This window comes from Cannabis sativa, chromosome X, assembly GCF_029168945.1.
Source record: "Cannabis sativa cultivar Pink pepper isolate KNU-18-1 chromosome X, ASM2916894v1, whole genome shotgun sequence".
NCBI classification, from domain to species: domain Eukaryota; kingdom Viridiplantae; phylum Streptophyta; class Magnoliopsida; order Rosales; family Cannabaceae; genus Cannabis; species Cannabis sativa.
Window position 1 is genome coordinate 10,701,626 of NC_083610.1, and position 24,347 is coordinate 10,725,972.

At 30.7% G+C, this 24,347-nt stretch overlaps 2 protein-coding genes across 2 annotated transcripts; both read left to right on the forward strand.

The window, feature by feature from the left end:
• The first annotated feature begins 10,099 nt into the window (after positions 1-10,099).
• On the forward strand, positions 10,100-13,899 carry LOC115704128 (probable pectin methylesterase CGR3). Its single transcript, XM_030631351.2, has 7 exons — positions 10,100-10,394; positions 11,013-11,160; positions 11,377-11,416; positions 11,752-11,790; positions 12,460-12,834; positions 13,101-13,156; positions 13,334-13,899. The coding sequence occupies exons 2-7, from the start codon at positions 11,038-11,040 to the stop codon at positions 13,484-13,486; spliced, it is 786 nt and encodes a 261-aa protein (XP_030487211.2). The 5' UTR covers positions 10,100-10,394; positions 11,013-11,037; the 3' UTR covers positions 13,487-13,899.
• Positions 13,900-19,916: 6,017 nt separating this feature from the next.
• LOC115704122 (probable pectin methylesterase CGR3) lies at positions 19,917-23,375 on the forward strand. Its single transcript, XM_030631344.2, has 7 exons — positions 19,917-20,124; positions 20,775-20,920; positions 21,143-21,182; positions 21,518-21,556; positions 22,045-22,419; positions 22,702-22,757; positions 22,860-23,375. Exons 2-7 carry the CDS (start codon positions 20,798-20,800, stop codon positions 23,010-23,012), a joined length of 786 nt encoding a protein of 261 aa, XP_030487204.1. The 5' UTR covers positions 19,917-20,124; positions 20,775-20,797; the 3' UTR covers positions 23,013-23,375.
• The last annotated feature ends 972 nt before the right edge of the window (positions 23,376-24,347 follow it).

Consider the following 24,347-nt stretch of genomic DNA (forward strand, 5'->3'; position numbering starts at 1 on the left):
GTCAAGACTAAGTCATCAACATAGCAGACTAGTATTTGAAGTGAAAAATACATGCCAGAGATTAAAGTAATCAAAATTAAGATACCATCAAATTATGAGGATTAAGAATTCTTGGTTCAAGTCATTCAAATGGACTGAACTAGAGTTCTTTATCTTATTCTCATAATTCTGATAAGCTATACCTATCCATGTGAATGGTTAGATTTGCTTTTCAGTAGTGTTCTTAAGTACCTATCACAATTATCAACCTAATGAAGATGGGTATAGAACTTTAAAATTCTCCCACTCAATTAAGGTAGTGTGAAACTTTAACAAAGAACTTTCAAAGGTATCAAACTTTTACTTGCAACAGCAAAATCGAAATGTAACATACAATCAAGATCAAGAATTTATATTGACAACAGCTAACTCATTATATTACTTCCATGTTTAAAGAAGATATGTGTTACATAGGGAATTGTGGAATGGACTCCACCCCTAAGAATATACATATAGGGTACTATGGATAACCTCCACCCCTAAGTATATAGAGATTATGATCCACCCCTAAAGGTTGTAAAGATCATGATTCTCTTAGTGTGATAGAGTTTATGTGGAGTTGAATACTATCCAGAGTTCATTAGATATAAAAGATCGTTGAACTGCATAGTTTTCTTAACTTTTCTCCACCCCTATCAGATCAAAAGATCCTTTTATTAAACAAATTCTTAATAATTGTATGAGAATTAACAATTATTGATAAACATAGAAATAATTTCTAGTGTTCATATAATATAACTCTATGAAGAGTTGAAAATATTATAGAATTTGCATTAATAATAAAAACACTTACACATACAAACATACAAATATAATGTGGTAATAATTGATGAAGATAAATTAAATGAAGCTCAATCTCATAAATTGCAATAGTGAATTTCGAAAATAAAACTTTATTAATATTAAAAAAAAGTATTGCAACAATATGAGAGAAACAGGGATAAATATCCCTGACTAAAATTTGAAATCCAAATTGTCTTTAAACTAAAACAATTAATTCAAAAAAAATTGAAGAGCTTCATCTTCATCTGGACGATTTCACCCTTGGTCCAGCTTTCTGATCCAACTCAATTGAGTTCAAGTAGCTTGGCCTATCAGAAGAAGAAAACAAATAAACAAAGTTAGTCCAGAATCATCAATCCAATTGGATAACAATTCACTAAACTCTTAAAGTTTATAAATGGAAATACCTTGTTTCTTTGCAAGAAGTTTAGGACATTGGGGTTTCCAATGACCTTTCTCATCGTTAAAGAGAAACACTTTCCTTTAAGTGTAGCATCACCGGAAGGAGCAGCCTTTTTATTGGCTTTTGTTCGCTTCTTGGTGTTGTGCCACTTCCTCTTCGATTTGGGCTTTGAAGCAGAGGCAACATTTGCTTCAGGTTTTATCGTCCCATTACCATTTCCAGGATTATGAGGTTTACTCCCTTTCTTCTTGGGTCCTCTAATCAAATTTTCATAAGTTTGAAGGTCATTGACTAATTCATGAAAGTCAATTTCCTTCTTATTCATGACATTATTTGATGTATATGGTAGAAATGCTGGAGTCAGGCTATTCAAGATAAGACTAACTTGAGTAGCACTGTCCATTTCAACACCATGATCCTGGGCTTCTTGGAAATAACTAGACATGAGGAGAACATGGTCACGCACGTTTTGATGAGGTTCCATCCGTGCATTAATGTACTTCTTAGTCGCGTCAAAGCATGACTGAAGTGATGCCTTACCGAATAGCTCACTTAACTTCGTCATAACTTCAGCAGCCTTTTCAGTTTTAGAAAACCGAGTTTTGAGGGTGTCAACCATGCTAGAAAGCATAAAGTATAGAGCTTTGTCATTTGCTTTCTGCCAACGCTCATACTTTTCTTTCACAGCTTTGGATGCATTATCCCCAGGCACTTCAGGTGACGGCTCAGTTAAAACAAACAAGGCACTTTCTCCTATGAGAGCAATATTAATGTTCTCATTCCATTTATTAAAGTTAGATCCATTCAGCTTATTTTCAGTCAACAGTGATAACATGGGATTCATTTTGACAAAACAGGATACTACAAAATAATAGAAATCAACAAATAGAAATTAATAATGGTTTAACACACAAAATCAATTCAGAAATTATAAGCACATAGCAAGTAGGAATGATATGAGAAAATACTTAAAAAAATTCAATCCTAAATAATTTCTAAGGTTTTCAACAAACTGATATCAGTGTCCCGTTTAGGCGAGAGTCAAAGCTACCATCCATTGAATAGAGTTGTCAGCTCATCTAAAATGTTAAACATTCTAGCAACCTTTTATTCGATCAAGATTGGAATCCAGCGTTGTCCCGTTTAGGCGAGAGTCAAGGCTATTCTATCTCATGAGCTTCTACCATTGTTTCGCAATTTGCAAGTCAAATATGGTCGCCACCATTAGGGTGATCTATACCATATAAAATACTTACAAACCACTTATCATGCGAGATTAAACGGTGCGAAATTGCTAATGAACGTTCCTCCATTAGGGAGGATTACTCACTAAAACAAAAGCGGTGTAAAACCCACAATGGAGATCGAATATCTTAATAATAATAAAGCTCATTATTTAAAATGTATTTTCTTTATTATTCTAATAAAGAAATTCTCATTAAATTCGAAATTAAGAATTAAAATTCAAAAATAAGAATTTAATATAATATTTATAAAATTATACTTAGATGGTGATTGAAATAAAATTAATTATTTCCATCTTAGTAGTAATCTTAAATATAAATATTAAGGAAATTAATTTAAGTTGAATTAAATTAAATAATTAGCAACTTAAAAATTTCCTTTGAGAATATATTTATTGAATTTCGAAAAAAATTAAGTATATATTAAAAATATACAATTTTCGAAAATAAAAAAAAATAGAAAAGAAATACTTCAAGCAAAAATATTACCTATCTAGATTTTCTTTTGACTAGTTAATTCAATTTCTAATAATATATATATATATTTTAAATTCATTTATTTTAAGTTAATCAATTAAATGAAAAAATCATTGATTGTAGTTGGTCCAAGAATTAATTAAAATAAATAATTAATTTACAACTCAATCTATTTTTCAAAATAAAAAAAATCAAAAATATTGCATAATTAAAATGCAAATTTCGTAATTGATTAATAAAGAAAAATATATATATTTTGAAAATTATTTAAATTTAAGTTGAAAAATTAAATTTCAACCTAAAAATAATTTTCTATTTAATTAAGTGTCATGAAAAATCAATAAATATTTAAGTATCATGATGAAAATCAACTTAGATATTTAGATTCTTCAAGTTAATTAAATGTATTAAATTCAAGAAATAATAATTAAGTGTAGAGAAGGCTTAATTATTTATTTCTAGTTTAATACTAGGAAAAATATACTTAATAAAATTGTACCAAATTAATTATTTAAATAATTAATTTCACAAAGTATAATTTTCCCATTTAAATATTAGAAATAATAAGTAGTCTAGAAATTACTATCTAGAAAATATCTTATTTGACTAAGTATCTTTTCAAAAAAATTTGAAAAATATCTAATTTAAGTTATATAGAAAAAATCTAAAACTTAAATAATTTCAAATTTAGATTTAATTAAATATCAAAAATTAAGTTGTAACCACTCAATTTGAAGATATCTTTTTAAAGTTAATATTTAAAAAGATATTAACCTAAAAAATATCTAAAATATTCCATTTTAAGTTAATATTCGAAAAGATATTAACTTAAAAAATATCTTAAGAATCTTTAATAACTAATGCCTAGGATTCCTCAACTTGATTTAAAATTTAAATCAAATATTCAAATTTAAGTTAGATAAGAAAAATCAGTTGATACAACTAATTTATAACTTAAATAGGAATATTTAATTAAATAAGCTCCAGAAAGAATCTAGTTAGTTAAAATTCTATATTTAATTAAATACAAGAAAAATACAAATAGTTTGTCTAGAATTAATATCTAAACTAAAAGTGTTTTTCTTAAAATTAACTTTAAAATATTAAAATGAAAATAAATTTTCATATATTTTAAAAAGTTAATTATGTTGCTAATTCAATTTTATTAGGTCAAACTAATATAATTAACCTAGTACAGTTATTCAAATCAGGCAAATGAGCCTTCACAATTGGGGTAGTTCATGTGAGGGGTGTCTTTGGAGTTCGGTATGTCGTACCCACTTCTATGGCTCCCAACTCTCACACAAGGCCCAAAAGAGAGGAATTTAACCTTAAAATAAATAACTGTTATTAATTGAATAGGTCCAATAACTAAATGGACCTAAATAAAATCTATCATGGTGTGACATTTTATTTAGCAACAACCTATATGTATCTATATTAAAACAAAATAAACATATAGGCTCACACAGGCACACTTTGGATGGATCCTATCATATTGCTAGGTCATACACAGATGAAAGAAGATTGTAAAATTTACCTGTTACAAATTATTAACTTGACCAAGGGAGCCATCAGATCATTAGATCTGGCAAAAAGTAACCATGGCTATTTACAATCAAGTAATAATAGGTTTTGAAAACTTACACACAAGCTAAAACCACATACTCCTGCAACAAGGTTAGCTGGATAGTTGGAAGTAGGATTTATTTAATTTTAAATAAATAATTTCGAAAAATAAATAATTAAATAAAAAAAATATTTTAATTTTCGAAAATAAAATTTTAAAAAAAATATTTTTAATTTCAAAAATAAAATAAAATAAATAAATTTAAATTTCGAAATTATTTAAAAAAAAAATATTTAAAATTAAACCTACTATTTTGAAAAATTAGGTTTCAACCAACCTAAATATCATTTCAAAAATTTGCTAACTACTTTTAAAAAATTAAATGTTATTTTAAAAATAAAAATTAAATAAAAATTAGAAAAGATAAATAAAATAACAAAATTTAAAAGTTAGCAAAATATCTTACATCTATTTAAAATTACATGATTATAAATATCTTATTTTAAATTTAAATAAGGTCAAAATATCTTAAAAAAAAGATTTAATTTTAAAAAAATATATAAAATCTGACCTTAAATTTAAAAATAAGATAAGATATAATCAAATTTAAAAATAAGATAGATTTTTAAGTAAGAAGATAGATACTAATTCTATTCAAATTCAAATTACACTAATATCTTGAATTAAATTTAAAAAATATTAAATTAATTCAAAAAGATAATTAGAATTGAATTAGGAATAGTAATAGTATATATACAAAACTATACAAAAAATCGGAAGTTAATTCCATGAAAAAACATGAAAAATCGAAGAAAAACGAAAAAATTGTGAAATTTGCATGGACAGTTTTCGCGATCAGAAAATTTCAAAGACAAATTTCCCGATTTTTTCAAATCTTCAAAAATTCATAACTAATTCAAATAAAATCGAAATTGAGTTCTGTAAGAGGCTAACTTGCTTAATTTTTTCCATACTATCCAATAAAAATAATTCCAGAAACAAAATTGCAATTATTTTTCACGAAAATTTACAAACATCAATCAATCATCAAATAACACTCAATACAACATGATACCATCCAAAAACATACAAACAATCGTTTTAAAGTCCAAATTTCATGTAAGTAAATCAATTACCATGGCTCTGAGGCCAGTTGTTGGAAATTATTTTACCAGGATCTTAGATCTACTCACAAGTATGTTGTTTAAACATCCTAAATATGAACTTTCTAAAACGATAAATTAAACACATATAAAGTTAAGAAAACCTTACATTGATGCAGCGGAATTAATGTCTCCTTCCACTCAGATCTCTAACCCTTGAATCCTTTACGTAGCGAGTATAATCAAGATCTGAGCCCGAATGTCCTTCTTCTTCAAGTTTGATCCTTCACAGTCTTCCAATCTATGATTGAGTTACTGCTTGCTGTGTGTGGGCACTTACTCTTTCACTAGGGTCGAAATAGATGAAGGAGAAAAGAGGAGAGAGGGTTTCGGCCAGGTATAGAAAGTGGAGAAGGCTCAATTTTTCTGAAGAGAGAAATTTCTGTCTGATTACTAATGAAAGCATTGTGAGAGACTGAGCCATCACTTTCTATTTATAGGCAACTACTAGGTTTAGGTTTAGAATTATTTGGCATTAAAATAATGAAAATATTAATTTGAAAAAACAACATTAAGTGGCCGACCAAGGTGTAGTAATGGGCCTCACTTGATTTTTGTTGCAATAATTATAAACGCTACGCATGTATACGCAATCAAGTAGTAAATCTCACACAGGTGAGGTCGATCCCACAGGGAATTGGATTAAGTACCACTAAATTATACTTATGATTCTATTCGGCAAATCGAAAGCAATTATGATTTAAAAACAGTAAAATATGAAAGAAATTCAGAAAACTTAATAACACAATTGAAAGTTGAGCAAGATGAGATAATAGGGAGGAGAATCCTGTTGTTGTTTACCCAAATCGTTAATGATTAATTACTATCCTATTCTTGGAGTGAATGACAGATTATGAAATAACCTAGCTCCTTTCAGATCTTCTAGATTCTAAATCACATGTTATCTAATTAATTCCTTAATTAAACTAACATGAAATCAGCATTAAGTAATAATCTACTTGTCACATAAGTCATGCAAATACTTTCGTTTCACATAGAACATTGATTATCTTAATTTTAGCATTCTCAATTCTCACTTTTCAGATTTCGAATTGAGATCATAGAGCATGCACAAGGTGATCAATCTTAAACATGAAATTAAGAACAAACTAAGATAATTTCACACACAAGAATTGAGGAATGGTAATTAAACATTAACTAGGCAAAACATTAAACAACAATCATCATCCTCCCTAAATGGGAAATTTAGTTCAGAAACAAATCCATAACCATTCCTATAGCAATATTCAACATAAATAAATTAAAGAGGAATAAAGAAAAGAACTGTTGGTGGATGAATTCTGGATCTTCACTTCAATCTCTGTGCTCTTCCTGCCGCTCTCAGCTGTATTTTAGGGTTTCTAATCGCTCTCCCAGACTTCCAATCGCAGTTTTCTATTTATAACTAAAATTTAGGGTTCGAAGGACGAAAATGCCCCTGGTCCGTACGGGATCTCGCCGCGGCTAAGCTTCCTCTCGCCGCGGCGAGATAATTGAAAATAAGGGGTCTCTCTGTATCTTTTAAATGGCCGCGGCGAGACTCTTCATCGCCGCGGCGACTGAAGCCTCCTAGATTTTTGAAATCTAGCCGCGGCCAGGTTGTGTTTAGCCGCGGCCAGATGTGCACAATTACTCAGAAATTGTGTTTTCTTCGGCTCAGCACATCTTTTAACGAATTTCTGCACCCGAGACCTCTTTTATTCCAAAGAACTTGAAAACATAGAAAACAAGCGTAATTCCGTCCCAACACAGCTAAAAACGCACATAAATTAGATCCAAAACATAGGCTAAAAATAGCCTAACAATTTTGCAGTTTTATCAAATTTTATCTCTATTTTCTCAAAAACGCCAATTTTCCAATTCTAACCTTTTAAATGTCAAAACTAATTATTTAATAACTAAAATAGATTATTAAATAATATTGTCATTTAATTTAATTATTAATTAGACATATAAAGTCTATTAATAAATAAATAAACCTAGAAACTCTTTTCTTTACAATTTCACCCCTGCTTAGTGAAAATTCATAAAATTAGACATAGTCTAACTTTAGAATTATAATTGATCAATCACGAATCAATTAATGAGTCTTACAAGCAGAATATTCTCAACTAGAATGGGGACCATGGATCTATATGCTGAGCTTCCAATAAGTGAACCAAATTTACCAAGTAAATTCCTACTTATTAATTCTTCGTTGAATCCACTCTTAGAACTTAGAATTGCACTCTCACACTTATATAGAGCATATTGTATGTTCCACGATATCAATATACTATCGCATTTAACCATTGTTATAATCTTATTGTGATTTAAAGATCCTCTATATAGATGATCTACATCCAAATGGGATTTCTTTACCGCTCTCACCCCTCAATGTATTTTGCCCCTTAAAACACTTAGCTACCTGTAAATGGTGTTTAGTGATCTAATAATTAGTCAGTTAAACAAGAGCTCATCCATTTACTTCTATTTGCTAAGCTCGAAGGGAATCATCACTTGACTTCTATACACCAGTAGAAGCTATAGATTCCATATTTATGTTCAGCACTCCCACTCAATCATACTATCATGTTCCCAAAATATACGTATCACCCTGACCCAAAAGTAGGCTTAACTAATAAATCAAAGAACATGAATAGCACTCCTGAGTTGAGCCCAAGCATATCAGGATTTAGATTCTTTTAATCTTAAGATCAACTACTGATATTGACTTGGAAAGATATGTGTAACGGTAAGTTTGTAATATCTTAACTTAGTTGCAATATCGGTCCAGTCTAATGTATACTCCATACATTCGAAACTAGTATACTTTACTAATGTCCTGGAAAGAACATAACACTTACTCCAAGTGTAAGTACACATCATCGCTGATTATCACATTAGTGTAAATCCAATAACACTGATGAAACAGGGACCAAAACTTTTGATTCATATGATCACAATCACATTCCACTGTGTTGACGATACTGTAATTGTGAATAAACATATGATCTGGATTTAACTGATTTTGTGTGTGAACATAATAAACATATTTAAACCATTAGCATGTAAAATTCATGCAAACATCAATCACTTCAAATTTCTTATCTTGATAACCAATCAGATTGTAAAGAGTTTTATTTAGGGCATAAAACCCAACAAGAATTACATATGGTAATTGTTGCCCCTGATTTTGCCCAATATACGTGGACCAATCAAACAAGGACACGTAGACCAAGCAATGTATAATCTAAAAATATTTGCTAAGTCTTTATGCCGTGAGGAGGCTTCCACGACGTAGCTCCCGGAGAAGGCATATGGAACCCCATATGCTCCCGGAAGCTCGAGGTAACGTTAAGGTATCTCCGCGAAGTGTCAGGTTTCTCCTGAGCAGTCAAGTCGCATTTAATGCCGCATGGGAGGAAGCGTGTTGGGACTGCTACACGCAATAAAGTCTGACGACACAACCTCCAACCAGCAGCTACGAAGTAATGATCATTTAAGTCTAGCGACGGCTACACTGTGAAGAGTCACATCAGTCAAAAGACAATAAGGACATTCCACATAAAAGCCCTACAGCACCTAGGGATTTGACCATGCATAACTCATGATATATTCATTGGGAATGCCCAACTTTATGGATACTTACAGATACATTTGTAAGGATAATTCTGGGGATCACCCCACCAAAAACACTATAAATACCCCCTCAAAGCTCATTAAATGGGATCGAGAATCTTGGGCTGCTTAAGAGCAAGAAGAGTAAATACTCACCAAGAACATTCTCTGTATTTATAAGAGTGAAACACTCACCAAATACATTCTCTGTATTAAATACATCCATAAATAATAAAGACTCGTGGACTAAGCTCATTAACGCCCCAACCACGTAAAAACCCTTCTCTCATTTTCTTACAGCTCTATAACTTTATAATATTTTATTAGTTGCCGAAAAACTCGGTCAACAGTAATAGTTCGGGGGTAAATATTCTATTTATTCTATTGTTTAAAAAAAATTGTTGATTTTTAAGTTTTTTTTTTATTTTTATTGTTATTAATGTTTTTTTTTTCAAAAGAGAAGAATATGAAATTTATATTATTTTTATTTTAATTTTTTTTTTTTGTAAATTTTAAATAATTATATTAGGTGGATTTAACATAAATGTGTGTATAAAAATAGATACATAAACAGTTTATGTTGTTATTTAATTAAATAAATTGACGTGACTTTAAATTTGTTTACAATTTATTAGTTTAGAGGATGTTATTATGAAAATTTAAGCTTAAGAGATTAAGCGCAAATAAATTAATAGTTGAGAGGATTTAGATGTTAAAAATTCAAATTAAATAAAATAAAAAATATGTATAATTTGGATTTTTATTTTTTTTTAAAAGATTATTATATTAATTTAAAAACAAACTCCATAATAGTCATTAGTGGAGGTGGAGGTGAAATTTCCTCCAACCAACCAAATACTGTATCCACCGTATGTATAATTTTATATTGAACCGCTGTTGAAAATAATAGCATCAGTACACACCCGAACTAGATTATTTAATTTCAAATAAACAAAATAAATAAAGATTTTTAAAAGCTTTTAATTAAGTAATTTCACACAGCTTTCTTTATGAGTGAGCTGCTTATAGTGAAGAAGAGTCTCAACACAGATCTGTCGGTTCTCTTAACACAATACTTTCTCCTCCTCCTTCTTCAAACCTTTCCATTTTTTCAGGTAATTCTTCTTCAATTTTTCATTCCTTGCCTTTCTTTATCCTTTCCGAATCTGGATCCATTTCTTGTTCTTTCTTTTTTAATTGTTTATTGTCCCCATTATTACTTGGGTTGTAGCAACGATTCAGTAAGAATATTTCGGTTGATCTTTGTTTTTTTTTTCCTTATAAATTTATTTAAATTTTGTCATACGGATGTACTTGCCATATTTTGCTTGATGACTGTTGTTTTTTCTTCCCTTTATTTGGAAGTTAGATCATTGTGTTTCTCAATAAGATTTATCTGTTTGTTTTATGTACTTGGATGATTTGTGTGGTGAAGAATGTATCGTGTAAATTTTGTAAAACCCTTTTAGCAATTGAAAAGATGGCTGTATTTTGTTTATGCTTTTAGATATAAAAAGTTGACACTATTGGGTTAGATAATTAATACTGGCATTCATAATATCGAACACTTCAAACTAATTAGTGTGATAAAGAGATGAGCAACACAATTGGAAATGGGTTCTTTTAAATGGTGGCACTAATACCATTACTTGAAAGTTTTTCATGAGCTAATACCTTAAGATCTGAAAGGGTTTTTGTCTAAGCCTATTTTTGTGCTTGTTTTTTTTTTTCAGGAAAATTACAACTATATATATAATCATGTCAAGGAGGCCAGTAAATCCTGCTAGGCGCATTGGTGATGGAGGAAGCATTCCATTTGTGGGTGCTGTCCAATCTAAAACACGCTCATCACCATTATTATCTATTGGTCTCGTAGTCTTGGTATTTTTCCTTTCTGTTATATATCACTAGCTCCAATTACTTCTTTTTTCTTGTTTCTCATCATATCCTGTAATTTTATGCAAAGATCTATTGCGTGGCTTTAAATTGTTCTTCCCACAAGTTCTTAATGAATATAAATTTGAACAAACGGATTCTCAGTGACTTGTTTCTGTCTAGTGAATGTTTATTAATTTGTTCTCTTGGTGGAAACTTCAGGGTGCAATTCTTCTTATTTGCTACAGCTATAGTGGTTCAGGTATGTGTTTTGGTCTCCTTCTTAATATCATTGTGGAAAATGAATTTAATAAACAACTTTGGTGTTTTCTTTAAATCATACAAAATCCTGTCAGAAACAGATAAGAGGCTTCTTTTATCCTCTCTTGTATTGAGCTCTATCATCATGGTAGCGATGGAAGAAAACTAGGGAGAAAAATATTTTTCCTTTCTCTGCAAGCTTTATTTATTTATTTTTATTTTAGAATAGAATTCAAGCCACTTTAAAATATTCGAGATTGGAAAACATATTTTCTGATTATTTTACATCATTTGAAAGTTTTTCTTCTTACCTATTTGGGGTTTTTTGTTTGACAGGTGGACTGAGCAGTAAAGAGGTTATGAGTAAATTTGAAGGTGAGTTTCACAGTACCATCTTTCTGAATATTTCATTTTTGATATTTTGCAGTATGTTAGGATGTAAGGTGTAAATTGATATTGCCTTAGTTGCTCGCCAATATAATTATTATGGTTTAAATTAACTTTAAAATAATCCATACTTTTTAAGTAGCATTTTGTACAATGTACATCATCTCAATATTTTGGGTATATGAAGAGTTTGATTGAGATCATTGGAGCTATCTATCTGATTGGGGAATAACAAAAGTATGGTCCTTTTAGAAAGAGAAATGCTAAAAGGCACTACTAGTGTCTAGCATCCTCCTTAGTGTCATACTGCTAACCAATCGTAGAGTGCCGCCTATAAAAGGTGCTGGACACTACTGGTGCCCAATAGCAATACTCTAAAAAGGTTGGAAGTGTGTACTGTCTACTTTGTGTCACTTCTAAACGTTAAAGGTTTCCCCCAACAGAGATAGCTTATATGGTCAAGTATGTGGTTTGGTTGTTATAGTGTTCTGGTCTCAAAATATTGTAAAAGTTAGGTATGGAGCCTAATTTTAATCACATTCTTTTTGTTTTTTTACATATTTTTCTTCAAAAGTATTTATTTGGCACGATTTGATATCGGCAGAGTCTTGAGTAAATGAAGAAACCATTTCCATTTAAGACATTATGAATATGCAGGTGGTGTTTCATGCACGTATGAAGTCCAAAGAGCCATACCTGTTCTGAAGAAAGCTTATGGTGACAGCATGCGTAAAGTGTTGCATGTGGGCCCCGAGACTTGTTCTGTGGTATCTAAACTGCTGAAAGAGGAGGATACTGAAGCCTGGGGTGTGGAACCATATGACTTGGAGGATGTGGACACTAATTGCAAGAGTCTCGTGCGCAAGGGCATTGTGCGAATGGCTGATATAAAATTCCCACTGCCATACAGGACAAAGTCATTTTCTCTTGTAATAGTGTCTGATGCACTGGATTACTTGTCTCCAAAATACCTAAACAAAACTCTTCCAGAGTTGGCTAGGGTGTCTACTGACGGTGTTGTTATATTTTCCGGTAAATCTCTTGTTACTTTTTTATTTTGAAGATCTTTTCTGTGTGACGTCCTACAACAATCTCTCTCCCTCCATCATTTATTCATGAATCATTTTCCTACATAGTGACCATGTCGATGCTATTGGTTAATACCAGAAGTAGTAGTTGTTAACCTCATTTATGCAGACATCTGAAGCAGAGTATATTAACTAGTTCATTACGTTATTTGTCTAGTTATTGATTTTTTTCTTTAAAATAAGTTGACTGATGTAAGGAACTATTTGTAGGCTATCCAGGTCAGAATAGAGCTATAGTTGCTGAGCTTTCCAAATTTGGCCGTCCAGTAAGTTTCATTTTTATTATGATATTGAATGAACTTGTGATTTGGATGTCAAGATGATTTAGATTATCAGCTCTATACTTTTATACATTTTTTTTTAATGAAAATAGAGAGAACAACTATACATATGAGAATTGGCTGCAGAGGGAATGACAGTAAAGTATGTTCAACTATGTGCAGGCTAAATTGAGAAGCTCTTCTTGGTGGATAAAGTTTTTTCTCCAAAATAGCTTAGAAGATAACGAAGCCGCATCGACCAAATTTGATCAAGCTTCAATTAAGAGCTCGTACAAGCCTGCCTGCCAAGTTTTTCACCTCAAATCGTATCAATAAGACTGCAGCTTGCATTTCTGTCTTCAAATCTTTAGTGCCCAAGGGCAAAGTTCATACCGAAAGGAAAATATACTTTGGTTCTGTGTTTCTATTGGAAGACAGTAAAAGCTTCTATCATTAGTGTATGTGTCAAGGAAGGAATTCGGCATGAATGGGCTTCTTTCACCAGAGTATTCTTGGCACAAATAGTATTGTCGTTCAAAGATACATTCAAGCACATCAATTAATACATTGTATATTGGATTGAACGATCTATTAATTAATCAATTAATTTATTATTATTATTATTGAAATTGAAAAGTCATTATCCTCTTAAATGACAATTGAAACAAGCAAATTATCATGTGTAAGCCATGTGTCGTTTTATGATAACGACCTTAATTTCTCATGTTATAATGATGTCGTTTCCTCTTTAGAACTAAATACTTTCTTGACCCAAAGTAAGTTGCTTCTGCTTTGATCCTACATTAGCAAACCACAAAGAAGCCATAAATGTTTTCCATGTCAAATATCAAATATTAAACTAAAAGGGAATAACGAAAATGAGCGAATAATAGGAATGGAAATGAAACTGATCAGTAGGAAGGAAATGGAAGAAGTATAGGAATGAAATGCAATTTTACTAGGGATGTTCATTCGATCCAATCCGTATTTTTTTGGTCAAACAACATTCAATTCGCACTAAGTGTGGATTTCATATTTTGGATCCAATCCGATCGGCATAGCAGTTTAAATTCAATCCAATCCGCACCGCAATAGTGCGGATTGGATCAGTTATTTTTTTTAATAATAAATTATTTAATATTTCATAGAAAAAAATTAAAAAAAGACTATTATTTCTTAATCTCCAATAATAATCTATTTCCATCTCCACTTACATATAAATCAAACCAATATACATATCTATTCTATATAAAGTGTGCCTATATAACAGAATTCTTGGTTTATGAGAAATTCATGAGTGACTTTTTATTTATATTAAAAATAAAATGATTTATTATTAAAAATAAAATGGTTTATGAGAAATTCATGGGTCACTTTTTATTTATATATAATAAAATAAATAAAATAAATCCTATTAAATCCAAAAAATACGATTGGGTTTTTGCTGTTGTACATCTACTATTGAGTTTTCTATTGTATTCATTTTCCTATTACAATTTAGACATTCTCATGGGATCACACATAATATTCCAATCCGCACTTCTCTTTTTTCTTCTTCACAACTTAATAACAAAATATATAAGTAATAATAATAATAAAAAAGAAGCGTGACTTTTATCAAAGTTCATAAAACCAAGCATCAATGGCAAAAAAAATCCAACAAAGTTTATAGCTAACAAATGATTCTAAGTGCTCGGCATATGCATTAGTTTCTAAGAGCAAAATTTTTTAAAGTTACGTAATAATTTACATATATGCTGCAAACACATTATACAAAACATAAAGAAGAATATGGAAGAAAGAAGAGATCATTATTTATATCTAGAAAGGCAGTAGAGATAATAATAATAGAAGCTTTTCATTTTTTTTTCTTTTTTTTTATCAATTTTTTTTTTCTTTTTGAATAAAGATAAATATGAAATTTTAATCGTATAGAATTTTATTTTTAATAAAATTTAGTATTTTAAAATAATTTAATAATATTTTGTTATAGAATACTATCACTTTTTGTTAAACATGGTTTTCACTTTTTGTCAACACTACCATATTTAATTTATCAACGAAAAAATAGACAATCCACATATATGCGGACCCGGCTATGATGAAAAGTGCAAAATACAAAAATTACACTATTGTCTCTATCGAAGCAAATGAAGATTGAAATCCACCAATGACTATCATTAGTTTTCTTATATACAATTTTTAGACAAATGTTATCTTCAATTATCAACAATTTAGAGATTGATTTTTAGTTTGCTTTTTATTTTACACCCATTTAAGTAATGTTATTGGAACATCAATTTTTAATTTATTTTTTGATTAACTTAAGAACATATTTAAATCATCAAGCTTTTTTAAACACTAATATATTGCATTCGGTATTCACTTTTAATTGACAACATTATAAACTATAATATTTAGATACACATAATAATAATCTCACCTAATAACTAATAATATTTTTTCTTTAATTTTTAATTGTATCACTTTCAAATAACATAGAAAAAAACTAGCATAAAATTTAATATACGTGCCTCGCACGTAATTTTTTTCTAATAAGTCAATATATATGTACTCATTTTAAATAAAAAAAATAAGATAATCATTACAATATATATTTAGATTTATACTAAAATATATATATATATATATGTATCTATTACCAAAATAAATAAACTAGTATATATATTTATTTAAATTTATTTTATGTGTCTATGTGAATAAGAATAATTTTTCTCGGGTCTTCCATTATAAAATAAATAAAATACACCAACTCAATATATTACTAGAAAAGATTAAAAAATTAGAAGTTTGTGTCTTTTTTTAAATATTACTTGAAAATTAATATGTATTATATATTTCAAAAAAAATATGTATTATATATTATAATTTTTTAAAAATATATATAATTAAATACGAATTGAATTGGATCAGTTACTTTTTGGGGTCAAACAACATCCAATTCGCACAAGTACGGATTTTAGATTTTTCAATCCAATCCAATTCGCGCAAGTGCAGATATCTACAGTTTGCGGATTAGATTGGATTGGATAGTGCAGATTGTATTGGATCGGATACTTTGTGAACAACCCTAATTTTTTACCATGGAAAATATTATACCCAATTTCTGCAAAAAATAAAATAATTATAAAAATATTCATCACCCCCATGACTCCTTCCACTCAGATCTCTAACCATTGTTCCTTTCTGTCGCAGAGTATTATCTAAATCTGAGCCTGGATCTCTTTCTCTCCTTTGGGTTTGCTTACCACCATCTTACTCACTATGATTGAGTACTTGACTTGCTATGTGTGGGCATGGCACTCTATCACTCAAGGTTTTGGATATAGTGAAGAACAATGAAGGAAGTGAAATCTCTATAGAAGGAACTCTCTCATCTACTAGTTCTCAAAGAATGAAAACTAGATTTGGTTTGGTTGAAAAGTCAAATTGACAAGGGGATAATTTATAGAATTTATATTCATTTAATCAAATAAATTATATATATGTTACCTCGTAAAGTAACCATCTTCATAACATCATGTTGCCTTATCAGGCAAGTTGGTGCTTAAATAGGATAATCTTGTATTGCATTCCCTAATCAGGCAAGCCCGTGCCATAGCAAGGCACCCATGTGTCGCATAATTGCATCACTTAATCAGGTGAGCTTGTGCCAAAAGCCTGCACCCATGTATCATATAATTGCATCACCTAATCAGGTGTGCCCGTACCACAATCAGGCACCAATATATCGCATCGTCTAATCAGACGAGCCCGTACCTACGCCCAGTACTTATCATATATCACTGACGGTCATACTTACACCCAGTACGTCGCTAGGAAAATTGCATCACCTAATCAGGTGAGCCCGTACCTACGCTCGGTACTCATTGTATATCACTGATGCCCATACTTACGCCCAGTACGTTGCCAGGATAAATCGCGTCACCTAATCAGGCGAGCTCGTACCTACACTCGGTACTCATCATATATCACTAACGCTCGTACTTACACCCAGTACGTCACCAGGAAGATCCCATCACCTAATCAGGTGAGCCCGTACCTACGCTCGATACTCATCATATATCACTAACACCCGTACTTACGCCCAGTACGTCGCCAGGAAGATCGCATCACCTAATCAGATGAGCCCGTACCTACGCTCGGTACTCATCATATATCACTGACACCCGTACTTACGCCCAGTACGTCACCAGGAAAATTGCATCAGCTAATCAAGTGAGCCCATATATCACATGCATAATATTATCACATTATCGATACTCAACCAATCAATCTTTTCATTATATAACAATATTAATTATATCTCAATATTAATCAATTCATTGCAATACTAATTGTATTACATACAACGTACTATGTAGTACAATATACTTTTCTTACCTTTAATCCAGGTTCATACATTTCAGCCAACCCAAGTGGAGAACTACCCTCGATGATCTCGGCCCTGTGTCACAACAATGGTAAACCAAGAAGTGTTTATCCTAAAACACTACTTCATATTCACATAAGACAATCTAGGATTTTCTACCAAACCCCACGGTATAAATACACTAAAATAAAACTTATATCTTGGCTCTAAAATATACACCATATTGTAGAGCTTGTCGCAAGCTTTGAAACTGTATATAGAACGTCCAAAATAGACACCCGAGTCAAAAGTTATGACAAAAATACGATTTTTGATCACTTAGGAATTTCTAAAAACTATGAAACTCGAAAATCTCAATTTTTCGCACTCATTGAAACACTACTAAAACTTATCCAAATCACTCCAAACTTCACAGGGCGCATATATACTATAAATATTACCATCCTTGCGTAAAAGAAATTAAAATCGAGCCCTTATATGAAAAACACTATTAACGTTCAGACTAAGCTTTAAAAAGTTCCAAACTCGATTTCTAACTCAAAATCACCTCAAATTCAACAAGTAAACATATAAACTAGTCACATAGTTACCAAAGAACAAATTCTACGAAGTCAGAATCTCCATAACCTTTTTAAATCATAAAGCTCATATGTAAAACCAATCGTTTTTAGCTTAACACGTAATTAAACCATACCTCAAGCTTTCCCTCTTCAAGGATTTTCTATCCTGCTACTACCGGAGCTTAGATCGCTAAGTTTTGGGTTGAAAATAAAAAAAAATAAATATAGAAAGAGAAACTTTTATATATATAAAAAAAGAGAACGAGGATTTCGTTCGTTTCTGTTTGCTGTAACTTATATAATATATATTAATTTTTTTTACGATAACTTTATATATATAAAATAATATTATAATAATAATATATTGATAATAATAATAATAATAATAATAATAATAATAATAATAAAAAATTTATTATTAATAGTTATCTTATTATTTCTTAATTTATATTTTTAGGGTATTTGGTCGACTCCGAGTACTCAAAATACTTTGGTATTTTTAAAATCAACTTATCTCAATAATCATATCAATATTTTTAACTAAAACCGTTGTGATATTTTTGGCCTCTAATCGAGTCTCCACGGTCGCCAAACCTGAAAATATTTTTATTTCACATATAGCTCATATTACATTCACACATACTATCTAAATCTCCGTAATTTATAAATTACGCTTATTTACTCACTTATAACAAAATTTAAATTTTATGCTGAAATAAATTAGTAGGATCATAATCCCACCTATTACCTGATTAACCCATAATATAAATATAAATTTTAATCATTTACTATTAGACTTATCAAGATATTACACTAATAAATATTATATTTTTAAACAACACATCATTACACATTATTATGTACAAAGTTTGTGTGATTTTGTTTTTTTACAATAAGAATAAAAAGTCTGTAACTTTGGGTGTGTTCTAATCATTTTTTTGTATAGATTTAAAAAAAAAATCATTTTCCTATACAGGTGGTGTTTAGTAATACTTTTTTAATCAATTTTCTTGAAAATATTTTTAAAAAAGATATACTACAAAACTGTTTTCACTTTTTTAATTGAGAATCAAAATTTTAAAAACAAAAAAAGTTACTTTCAATATTTTTTTTAAACAGTTTTTATTCTTAGTCAATATTTTGGACTACGACTAGATCCAGACTCAAATCCCCCTACGGCTTTAGCGCTGAACCCGACATCTGACTCGAATCTAAATCTGATCTCAGACCTAGACCCGACTTAAATAAAAATAAACTTTACAGAACACATTTTTATTTTCAGTTTTTAAAATTGAAAAAACAAACGTAGTTACAGAACGTATTTTGTTTTTCAAAAATAAAAATTTTAGTTTTATTTTGTGATTAAAAAATTAAAAAATAAAAATATTACCAATTCTCATTATTTATTGAACGGTTAATTAGGATTTTCGTCCCCTGAACTTTGACATGTACCAAATCATGCCCCTTGAACTTTTAAGGTCATTGAAAATGCCCCTGAACTATTGAGATTGTTGGATTTTAAGACTTTTTTCTAATTTTAGTAAAAAAGTTTAACATGGATGAAAGTTCAGGGGCATAATTTAGTACATGTCAAAGTTCGAAGGGCATGATTTGGTAGATATCAAAGTCTCCGGAACATGGTTTAGTACATAAACAATCACTGAAAATGAAATAGTAAAATTGAAGAAATTAGACAAAAATTCTTAAATCCAACAATTTCAATAGTTAAAGAGTATTCAGGGGAAAAAAATTCTAATTAGCTATATGGAACCAAATTGAAGATTGATCCGCTGTTGAAAATAATAGCTTAGTACACACGCGAACTAGATTATTTAATTTTAAATAAAGAAAATAAATAAAGATTTTTAAAAGCTATTAATTAAGTAATTTCATACAGCTTTCGTTTTCGTTTCTTTATGAGTGAGCTGCTTACAGTGAAGACGAGTATCAACACAGATCTGTCGGTTCTCTTAACACAATACTTTCTCCTCCTCCTTCTTCAAACCTTTCCATTTTTTCAGGTAATTCTTCCTCAATTTTTCATTCCTTTCCTTTCTTTTTTCCTTTTCGAATCTGGATCCATTTCTTGTTCTTTCTTTTTTAATTGTTTATCGTACCCATTTTTACTTGGGTTGTAGCAACGATGTGTGGATTCTTTCATTGAATCTATATATATTCTGTTATTGATATTCTTGAAGAAATTCACCCAACTTTGAGAATTTTCTTAATGTTGTTCTGTAGAACGAACATATGAGACCACATTTGGCTTGATGACTGTTGTTTTTTCTTCCCTTTATTTGGAAATTAGATCATTCTGTTTCTCAATAAGATTTATCTGTTTGTTTTATGTACTTGGATGATTTGTGTGGTGAAGAATGTATCGTGTAAATTTTGTAAAACCCTTTTAACAATTGAAAAGATAGCTGTATTTTGTTTATGCTTTTAGATATAAAATGTTGACACTATTGGGTTAGATAATTAATACTGGCAGTCATAATATCGAACACTTCAAACTAATTAGTGTGATAAAATGATGAGGAACACAATTGGAAATGGGTTCTTTTAAATGGTGGCACTAATACCATTACTTGAAAGTTTTTCATGAGCTAATACCTTAAGATCTGAAAGGGTTGTTGTCTAAGCCTATTTTTGTGCTTTTTTTTTTTTTCAGGCAAATTACAACTATATATAATCATGTCAAGGAGGCCAGTAAATCCTGCTAGGCGCATTGGTGATGGAGGAAGCATTCCATTTGTGGGTGCTGTCCAATCTAAAACACGCTCATCACCATTACTATCTATTGGCCTCGTAGTCTTGGTACTTTTCCTTTCTGTTATATATTACTACTCACTAGCTCCAATTACTTCTTTTTTCTTGTTTCTCATCATATCCTGTCATTTTATGCAAAGATCTATTGCGTGACTTTAAATTGTTCTTCCCACAAGTTCTTAATGAATATAAATTTGAACAAACGGATTCTCAGTGACTTGTTTCTGTCTAGTGAATGTAATTAATTTGTTCTTTTGCTGGAAACTTCAGGGTGCAATTCTTCTTCTTTGCTACAGCTATAGTGGTTCAGGTATGTATTTTGGTCTCCTTCTTAATATTATTGTGGAAAATGAATTTAATTAACAACTTTGTTGTTTTCTTTAAATCATTCAAAATCCTGTCGGAAACAGATGAGAGGCTTCTTTATCCTCTCGTGTATTGAGCTCTATCATCATGGTAGCGATGGAAGAAAACTAGGGAGAAAAATATTTTTCCTTTTTCTGGTAGCTTTATTTATTTATTTTTATTTTAGAATAGAATTCAAGCCACTTTATAGATATTCGAGATTGGAAAAAATATTTTCTGATTGTTTTACATCATTTGAGAGTTTTTCTAATTACCTATTTGGGGGTTTTTGTTTGACAGGTGGACTGAGCAGTAAAGAGGTTATGAGTAAATTTGAAGGTGAGTTTCACAGTGCCATCTTTCTGAATATTTCATTTTTGATAGTGCAGTATGTTAGGATGTAAGGTGTAAATTAACTTCAAAATAATCAACACTTTTTATGTAGCATTTCGTACAATATACATCATCTCAATATTTTGGGTATATGAAGAGTTTGATTGAGATCATTGGAGCTATCTGATTGGGGAATAAGTATGGTCCTTTTAGAAAAGGTTGGAAGTGTGTACTGTCTACTTTGTGTCAGTTCTAAATGTAAAAGGTTTCACCCAACAGAGATAGCTTATATGGTCAAATATGTGGTTTGGTTGTTATAGTGTTCTGGTCTCAAAATATTGTAAAGTTAGGTATGGAGCCTAATTTTAATCACATTCTTTTTGTTTTTTGCATATTATTTTTCTCGGAAAATATTTATTTGGCACGATTTGTCATCAGCAGAGTCTTGAGTAAATGAAGAAACATTTTCCATTTAAGATATTATGAATACGCAGGTGGTGTTTCATGCACGTATGAAGTCCAAAGAGCCATACCTGTTCTGAAGAAAGCATATGGTGACAGCATGCGTAAAGTGTTGCATGTGGGCCCGGAGACTTGTTCTGTGGTATCTAAACTGCTGAAAGAGGAGGATACTGAAGCCTGGGGTGTGGAACCATATGACTTGGAGGATGTCGACACTAATTGCAAGAGTCTCGTGCGCAAGGGCATTGTGCGAATGGCTGATATAAAATTCCCACTGCCATACAGGACAAAGTCATTTTCTCTTGTAATAGTGTCTGATGCACTGGATTACTTGTCTCCAAAATACCTAAACAAAACTCTTCCAGAGTTGGCTAGGGTGTCTACTGACGGTGTTGTTATATTTTCCGGTAAATCTCTTGTTACTTTTTTATTTTGAAGATCTTTTCTGTGTGACGTCCTACAACAATCTCTCTTCCTCCATCACTTATTCATGAATCATTTTCCTACATAGTGACCATGTCGATGCTATTGGTTAATACCAGAAGTAGTAGTTGTTAACCTCATTTATGCAGACATCTGAAGCAGAGTATATTAACCAGTTCATTACTTTATTTGTCTAGTTATTGATTTTTTACTTTAAAATAAGTTGACTGATGTAAGGAACTATGGACTTGTATTTACAATTGTAGGCTATCCAGGTCAGAATAGAGCTAAAGTTGCTGAGCTTTCCAAATTTGGCCGTCCAGTAAGTTTCATTTTTATTATGATATTGAATGAACTTGTGATTTGGATGTCAAGATGATTTAGATTATCACGTTGAAACTTGAATATGTTTAACTATGTGCAGGCTAAATTGAGAAGCTCTTCTTGGTGGATAAGGTTTTTTCTCCAAAATAGCTTAGAAGATAACGAAGCAGCATCGACCAAATTTGATCAAGCTTCAATTAAGAGATCGTACAAGCCTGCCTGCCAAGTTTTTCACCTCAAATCGTATCAATGAGGACTGCAGCATGCATTTCTGTCTTCAAATCTTTAGTGCCCAAAGGGCAAAGTTCATACCGAAAGGAAAATATACTTTGGTTCTGTGTTTCTAATGGAAGACAGTAAATGCTTTTATCATTAGTGTATTTGTCAAGGAAGGAATTCGGCATGGATGGGCTTCTTTCACCAGAGTATTCTTTTTCAGTTGAGTATTTGCTCTCCAACAGCCTGCTTTAGAATCTTTAGCGTTTCAACATTTTCTTTTTATATTCTTGGCACACATAGTATTGTCGTTCAAAGATACATTCAAGCACATCAATTAATACATTGTATATTGGATTGAACGACCTATTAATTAATTAATTTATTATTATTAGTGAAATTGAAAAATCATTTTCCTCTTAAATGACAATTGAAACAAGCAAATTGTCATGTGTAAGCCATGTGTCGTTTTATGATAACGACCTTAATTTCTTACGTTATAATGATGTCGTTTTCCCTTTAGAACCACATACTTTCTTGACCCAAAGTAAGTTTCCAAATGGGGATAACTGTGGTTGACCCGAGTTTAAGTGAAGTTAGTTGCTTATGCTATGATCCTAAGAGTACAAAAGAAAATATGATATCACCAAATGGTAAAGTGTTATACACGACCATTGACAATTTCCTAGTGTCAGCGGTTACATATTGAAAGAATACGATAAAAGGCTTACTCTAAAATTAAAGTTGCACAAGAAAAGGGGAAAGATAGAGTTGCACGACCACTAACACTCTCCATGTATCAGTGGTCGCAGGACACATGACTACTAACACTTCCCAGGTATCAGTAGTTGCGCAAGTAGAAGGAAAAATAAATTTAATTGTAACACCCTACAAGCTTAAGCACGCTATAATGTTTTTCTTAATTGCTGGGCTAACTTTTGTTAACCATTGCCAACCAAAGGATTTAGTGTAAAACTGTGTTTAGTTAAATTTTTTTATAATATAAACTTCACTAAATAAGCATAAACAACACTGAAGTTTACAAATTCCGAGATTCGAATCTAATTTTGAAATACAAACAAAATACAACATATCCAAAAGTGTCCCTACGACTAAGAAAATTTGAGCCTATGTCGTGATGAAGATCTAAACACTCTAGGTCTAACCATCCAAATATGTACAATCTTCATCTAGCTCTAACCATCTAAATATGTACAATCTTCATCCAGCTCTAGACTCACTGCTTTTAAGCCTTTGCCTTGCCTTTACCTACACATAAAAAGCATATCTGTGAGTCAACAGACTCAGTAAGAAAAACATAAAATATAAACATACAATCGACCTGTAATTAGGCGCCTATACACCTAATTAC